The sequence below is a fragment of the Lathyrus oleraceus genome, chromosome 2 (assembly GCF_024323335.1).
Source record: "Lathyrus oleraceus cultivar Zhongwan6 chromosome 2, CAAS_Psat_ZW6_1.0, whole genome shotgun sequence".
Classification (NCBI taxonomy): Eukaryota; Viridiplantae; Streptophyta; class Magnoliopsida; order Fabales; family Fabaceae; genus Lathyrus; species Lathyrus oleraceus.
In genome coordinates, this window is record NC_066580.1 from 212,548,302 (window position 1) to 212,556,153 (window position 7,852).

At 34.4% G+C, this 7,852-nt stretch overlaps 1 protein-coding gene and 1 non-coding gene across 2 annotated transcripts; one reads left to right on the forward strand and one right to left on the reverse strand.

Annotated features, from left to right (window-relative positions):
- Positions 1–222: 222 nt before the first annotated feature.
- Positions 223–2,066, forward strand: LOC127118930 (3-ketoacyl-CoA synthase 6). The gene has a single exon (XM_051049164.1). It carries the CDS (start codon positions 360–362, stop codon positions 1,839–1,841), a length of 1,482 nt encoding a protein of 493 aa, XP_050905121.1. The 5' UTR covers positions 223–359; the 3' UTR covers positions 1,842–2,066.
- Positions 2,067–6,875: 4,809 nt separating this feature from the next.
- Positions 6,876–6,982, reverse strand: LOC127124686 (small nucleolar RNA R71). Its single transcript, XR_007804146.1, has one exon. It is a non-coding gene; the product is annotated as a small nucleolar RNA R71 (small nucleolar RNA).
- Between the last annotated feature and the right edge of the window lie 870 nt (positions 6,983–7,852).

Sequence of the window (7,852 nt, forward strand, 5' to 3'; positions counted from 1 at the left end):
ATTTTTAATTACGTAAAGTACCATTGCAATAAATGAATAGTAAACAAACAGGACAAAATTTACATTTGATAACAAAACATTATTATTGAAAAAGTGTCTTAAGGTTTAGTTAGAAATGGAAATGGAAGTTAAGAAAATTGATGTTCAAATTTCAATGAGCGTTGAGAGATGTGAATCAACTTTCATCATTTAATCTTTTCATCTGCCCCATTGCTTTTCTTAGGTCCATCCATCCCTTTAAAACCACATCCTCACACTAATTATCATTCATCAAATTCCATACTCTTTCTTCTCTCAACTCTCATACCAATCAACATATCATATAACCTTTTCTTGTTTTCATCAAAGTGCTAACTAAAATGCCTTCAATGTTGCAAAATTCCTCAAAAAACAAGCATGCTAAACTTTTATTTCAATATTTTGTGAACCATATTATCACCCTTACATTCTTAACCATCATGGTTTGTATCTTCATAGAATCACTACGTTTAGGCCCTTACGAAACTCTCAATCTTTTTAACTCCCTTGAGTTTGATATCATACATATCCTATGCTCTATGTTTCTCATCATCTTTATATCAACAATATACCTCATGTCTAAACCATACACAATCTACCTAGTCGATTACGCTTGCTTCAAACCCCCGATTACTTGTCGCGTTCCTTTCGCTACTTTCATGGAACATTCGAGAATAATCCTCAAGGACAATCCAAAAAGCGTCGAGTTCCAAATGCGGATGCTCGAACGGTCGGGCCTTGGAGAGGAAACAAGTTTGCCTCCAGCAATCCATTATATCCCGCCTAATCCGACCATGGAAGAAGCGAGACGTGAAGCCGAGCTTGTTATCTTCTCGTCAATGGATTCGTTGTTCGAGAAAACCGGACTCAAACCTAATAACATAGACATTCTTATAGTCAATTGCAGCCTCTTTTCTCCAACTCCTTCTTTGTCTGCCATGGTGATCAACAAATACAAACTTAGACGCAACATTAAAAGCTTCAACCTCTCCGGAATGGGGTGCAGCGCGGGCTTAATCTCCATCGATTTAGCGCGTGATCTTCTCCAAGTTTATCCGAATTCCAACGCGGTTGTTGTGAGCACAGAAATCATTACACCAAACTATTACCAAGGAAAAGAAAGAGCAATGCTCTTACCAAATTGTTTATTCAGAATGGGTGGTGCTGCAATTCTTTTATCAAACAAAAAAAAGGAACACAAAAGAGCTAAATATAGATTACTCCAAGTTGTTAGAACACACAAAGGCGCAGACGATAAAGCTTACCGTTGCGTTTTCGAAGAAGAAGACCGAGAAGGTAAAGTAGGAATTTCACTTTCAAAAGATCTCATGGCTATAGCAGGAGAAGCATTGAAATCAAATATAACAACTATTGGCCCTCTTGTTCTACCAGCTTCAGAACAGTTACTCTTTCTTTTAACACTCATTGGAAAGAAAGTTTTCAACCCTAAATGGAAGCCTTATATTCCTGATTTCAAACAAGCCTTTGAGCACTTTTGTATTCATGCTGGTGGCCGCGCCGTGATCGATGAGTTACAGAAGAATCTTCAGCTATCATCGGAACACGTCGAGGCTTCGAGGATGACATTGCACCGATTCGGGAACACGTCTTCTTCGTCTTTATGGTATGAATTAAACTATATTGAAGCAAAAGGAAGGATGAAGAAAGGAGATAGAATATGGCAAATAGCTTTTGGAAGTGGATTTAAGTGCAATAGTGCTGTGTGGAAATGTAACAGAAGCATTAAGACACCCATTGATGGACCTTGGGAAGATTGCATTGATCGTTATCCTGTTCATATTCCTGAGATTGTTAGGCTTTAAATCTATGGAAGAAGAAGAAAAAGAAAAAGATATATATGCTGCAAAGAAATATAGATTATTTGTGGTTTGATTAATTTGATTTACCATGTTCCTTGTGTAGAAGCAGATTAGATATTTCTTATTTCTCTATTATATTGTTACTCAGTTTCTTTGTATTTTTTTCTTCTTATGTGAACATTGAAAAGTAATTGGAATTTGCGTATACAAAACCATTAATGTTGCTTATGTGTTTTGAGTCCTATTTGCTCATGTCATATCAAATAGTGAGCTGAAAATCAATGAGTAGAGTTACAACTGATTTTTATAGTTTTTCATTTTGCTTATTTTAAGTTTTAAATTTTAAACCATTACTAGTATAAGAGTCCTTGCAAAGCACAGATAAAGACCCCATTAAAATTTCAGCTATTCATGCACCATAATCATAGACCAATGCTTATATATAGTATATATTATTTACCGTATTTATTCAATGAATAATACATTTTATTAATAAAAAAAGTATATTTATGAACAATATTATGAACAATACGTACGGGAACACTCTCCCGTGAACACTGTCCTTGACAGGGTCTTTAAATTGTGAAATAAAAATGATTAATGAAATATAAATAATTGATTAATGAATTTCTGAAATTGATTAATAAACGCTCGAAAATTAGAAATAATTTTTAGTAGTAAAATAAACTTAGTTAATAAAAAATAAAAAAATGATTAATAAAGTTATGAAATTGATTAATAAACATTCAAATATTAAAAATATTTTTTTAAGAGTAAACAAAGTTGATTAATAAAATACAAAATATTGATTAATGAAGTTATGAAGTTAGCTAATCATATAATTTTATATAAGTATAATTTAATATTTAAAAAAGAATTTTTTTTATAATTTTTTTTAAAATAAATAATATTATAATATTTTATTGTTTATCATATTGATGAAAAGTAAAATACAATGTAGATATAGAATATAATGTTTTTGTTAAAATTTTATAAGAAAGTAAAAAGTATATAGATAAATTCAAAATGATGTATTAACCGGCCGTAAGTAACACAATATAATGTAAAATTGATTTATTTTTATCTAAAAAGATAATACTCAAAACAGCAACACCATACAAATTTTAAAGTAGAAATTTGTACAAGTTTGAAAATAATATTAAACCCCAAAAAGTACAAGTTTGAAAAATATATAAGTTTGTACAATAAAGACTGCACATAACAAAAATTTGATATTGTTATAACAATAGTATCACATAAGTTTTTATTTCAGCAGAAAATTAAACATAATATAAAATTTGTACCAAAATAAAACCAAAGTATAGAATATAGAAAAATAAGGAAAAAACTCCAACTAATTTAAGACAATCTCAAAATCAATACTCATGTGACGATCATATCCATGAAAAGCCTTAGGTATCAAATCTTTGGTTACTGGATCAACTAACATTAAGTTTGTCCCTATATGTTCATCAAAATTTATTTCTCTTGAACCCTTTTTTTTACAACAAGACACTTGATATCAATAAATTTTAATTTTGTAGAATTTGTGTTGTTGTTGGAGTAGAGCACAACTGCACTATTGTCACAATAAACCTTCAAGGGCCTTTCGATGCTCCCAATGATGTGTAGGCTTGTGACAAAGTTTCGCAGCCAAATCGCGTGATTTGATGCCTCAAAGCAAGCCATAAATTTTGCTTCCATGGTGGAGGGAGCCATTAAAGTCTGTTTGGAAGACTTCTAGGAGGCGGTACCTCCAGCCAAGAGAAAGATGTAACAAGATGTGGAACGTCTACTGTCCAGACATCCTGCAAAATATGAGTAAGAATACCCAATGATCTCAAAGTTATCTAACTTTCGATAGGTGAGCACGAAGTCTCTTGTTCTCTTCAGATAGTGCATGACATGCTTTACTGCTATCCAATGTTACATATCAGGGTTGCTTAAATATATGCCAAGAACTCCTACAATGAATGCTAAGTCAGGATGGGTGCAAACTTGAGCATACATAAGACTTCCCACAACTCAAGCATATGGACCCTTATGCATATCTTCCTTTTCAAGATCCGTAGTGGGGCACTGTTTGAGAAAAAACTTATCTCATTTAGCAACGGGTGTGTCTCCTGGTTTACTATCTTTCATGGAGAATCTATCCAGAACTCTATCAATATAACTCCTTTGTGACAATCCTAAAATATATCGAGAACAATCTCTAAGTATTTGAATTCCTAATACAAATGAGGCATCCCCAAGATCTTTCATCTCAAATTTATTTGTGAGAAATCTCTTGGTTTCGTGCAATGAGCCTATATTGTTGCTTGCCAAAAGGATATCATCTACATATAGTATCAAGAAAATGAATTTACTCCCACTAAACTTTAGGTATACACGGTTACCAATTGGGTTAGCCTCAAAGCCAAATGAGGATATTACTTTATAAAATTTGTAATACCATTGACGGGAAGCCTGTTTAAGGCCATAAATGGATTTCTTGGGTTTGCAAACCATAGACTTTGGATCTCATGACATATTTTCGGTTTAATACTCTTTTTAGTTATGTATCTTAACCTCGAGGTTCATTTTGGTCCCTTAACTTTAAAAAGGTCCATATTGGTTCTTTAACTCTTATCTTCTCCCTTGTAATACCATTTGTCTTGTTTTCAGGTACATTGCCTAAATAAAGCCTTTCACGGAAAAAGGAAGCGAAAAGAGCAAGAATAAAAAAAATTTAGTGGAAAATACACACATGGCGTTCCACATGGCGTTGGCCATGTGGGTAGCCATGATGTGTAGGCTTTCACCCACGTTTCAACGGTCATAAGACCACATCTTCCACACTTTGCACACATGATGGACGTCATGCCTAGATGTCTAGCGCCATCTTCCTATTCTACGCTCAGTCAAGGGCGGTTGCTTGGAAGAGCCCATGACTAGAGATTTTTTCTCCACACGAATTTTGAAAGTGTTATGTAACCTCTGAGGCATTGTTACACTATAAATAGGACCTAGTTTTTTAGTTTTAGGCATCCAAGTCTAGTTGCAGTATAGGCCATAGAATCACACTGTTAAAGAAGTAATTCTTCACATCAGAGGATTATTGCATCATTGTTGTAATCAGGTTTGGAGTACCGTAGAGTAGAAGTTAATCTTTCCATCATTTTACTTTCAAGTCAGATTTATTTCAAGTTTGTACCAGATTCAAGTCTCTGATTTGGAGCACATTTTTAATACAATTCGCATTACTATTATTTATTTCTCGCTTCGCCTTTAATTTGTTTATTTTCTCGCATTGCCTTTAATTTTTTTATTTTCTCGCTTCGCCTTTAATTTGTTTATTTTCGCACTGCCTTTAATTTCATTATTTCTCGCAATGCCTTTAATTTTTTTATTTCTCGCTCCGCTTTTAATTTGTTTATTTCTCTCTCTTCCTTTAATTTGTTAATTTCCTCGCACGATTACTTGTTAGATTTATTATCATCGCAAAAGTTTCGTTTTCAAACCATATTTTGAACGTATTCATTCCGTGGTTCACTTTTAAAACCATTTGCACACTTATCACTTTATTTCCCTAAATGACTTATTCCATAAATCAATTATATGTTATGTTGTTTAACGTAACCATGTCCATCTAAATCCTTAGTGCTGGAACGTGCGGACCGTCGTTTCGATGGTACTCTGCATGTTGTATATGTATGAATACTTTAGGAGCTGTTTTGATTTTAGTACATGGTTTTTTGTGTTTAATTTGATTGGTTACTACGAAAGTAGATCCTGATTAAGTCGGGTAAGATCGAAAGTCGTCCGACATTTAAGATAAAACTTGATTAGCTTTTAATTGATAAAAATATCGAAAGCGCTTTGTTAAATTAATTAGGATATTTTAATATTATTAGAAAGTGATTTTAAAACTATTTTCGGATGCGTTTATATGTTTAGGATCCAGTTGGCCGAGCATATGCCGGAAACCCTTTTATGTTAAAAGTTTTCAATCAAAAGCACTTTTCAACTGAGCCTTAGAGGTAATTATATAAAAAATGACTTTTTCACTTTAACGCAATACACAACTGGTGCAACGTGAGCGGCTAGTATATATTAGAGGTTAGGTCCGATTCTGATTATGCTAACACGACAATTCCTTTTTAATTAACTCTTTTTCAATGAAGAAAATATTGCCCCATAAGTAATTCTATTTAGAAACAATAGGAGTACTGTTTAATCGATGTGAATTACATTCCTGTATCATTTCCTCTGAATTTATCTTCACTAATTTTTAATTCCTGTGCATTCTATACATCTGTTTTATTAGCCTTAGATAAACACCATAGTGATAGTAATCGATAGATTGACATTTATCTCTGTGGGATCAATAATTTTTTATATTACTCTAACGTATTCCGTATACTTGCAGAAAGCACGCATTAAGTTTTTGGCGCCGTTCTCGGGGACCAATTACGTCAAATTTCATACCCTGTTGTTACATCGTCTAGATTAAGGCGCCCCCTTTTGCCGGTCAATGTGAAGATCTCACAGTATCAGAAATTTAGTAGATCCAATAGAAGATCCCGCAAGATACGCTAGCACTCGTCTTTTGCTCCACAAGATTAGAAGAGCAATGGCCGAAGAACAAAACCAAAGACCTCTTAAGGACTTCGCCCTGCCTTCTAACGAAAAGCCCTATTCTAGTATTGTAAACCCAGTTATTCCAGTTAATAATTTTGAATTAAAACCCTCTTTGTTGTAAATAGTGCAACAAAACAAGTTCCCAGGTCTCCTTACTGAGAACCCGAACCAACATTTAAAAGTTTTCATCCAATTAGTTGATACCTTAAAAACCAATAGTGCTTCTCCTGAGGCGATCATGGTTCTTCATCTTTGGGGGTTCTGGTTTATTCAACCTAGGGTTTATTCAACAATTTTATTTCCCTCAGAGATAGAGCATGATCATGGCTAGATTCCCTTCCAGCAAATTCAATAACCACTTAGAATGACCTAAAGCAAGTATTCCTTGCTTGATTCTTTCCACCGAGTAAGACCGCTATCCTACGAAACCAAATAACCAGATTCACTCAACAAGATGGCGAATCACTTTTCGAAGCTTTGGAGAGATATAAAGAACTATTAAGAGCTTGTCCACACCATGGCTTAGAACAATGGCTTATAACTCTACCTTTTATAAAAGACTTATCTATAACATAAAGATGACCATCGACGTTGTCGCCGGTGTTGCGCTGATGAACAAACCATACCCCGAAGCTTGCGCTCTCATTGAAGATATGGCATAAAACCATTACCAATAGGGAATTGAACGAGCATAAGTAGAAAAGAAAGAAACCAAATGAGGTATTTACGAAGTTAGTTGCCTAGACCATATGAATGCCAAAATGGACGCCATAGCCCAAAAAGTCGAAAGTTTATATGTTAACCCTACAACTACCGTAGCTGAAATTCAACCCGGATGCGAAATATGTGGAACCCAAGGACACATCACAACTAAATGCAATCTTTTAGCTTAATCAAACCCAGATCAAGTCAATTATGTCCAAGGAAACCCTTATTTAAACACTTATAACCCTGGATGGAGGAATCACCCTAACTTTTCCTATAAGAATAACAACCCTAATCAGAACTCTACACCTCAAAGACCACCAGGATTCCAAGCCCAAAGACCGAACCAACCTATGCAAGCTGCTCCTCAGAAATCAAATCTTGAGAAAATCATGGAGAGCTTTATTACAGCTCAAACTAAGCAAAACAAAGAATTCATGAACCAGAACATTCATATATATGGGTTGATTACACAATTAGGCACCAAGGTCACTTTTGTGATTACCCATAATAAAATGATTTAAACCCAGATCTCTCAAGTGGAACAATAACAAGCTGCTCAAACTACGATAGGAGGGAAATTTCCTGGACAACCTCAACCCAACCCCAAGGGGCATGCTAAGACTATTTCCCTATGGAGTGGAGCCACTTATGATGAACCTGTAAAGCCTAGGTTGAATAAACCAAAA

Coding starts and splice junctions, on each gene's coding strand:
- LOC127118930 (XM_051049164.1), top strand. CDS start 360: ATGCCTTCAATGTTGCAAAATTCCTCAAAAAACAAGCATGCTAAACTT.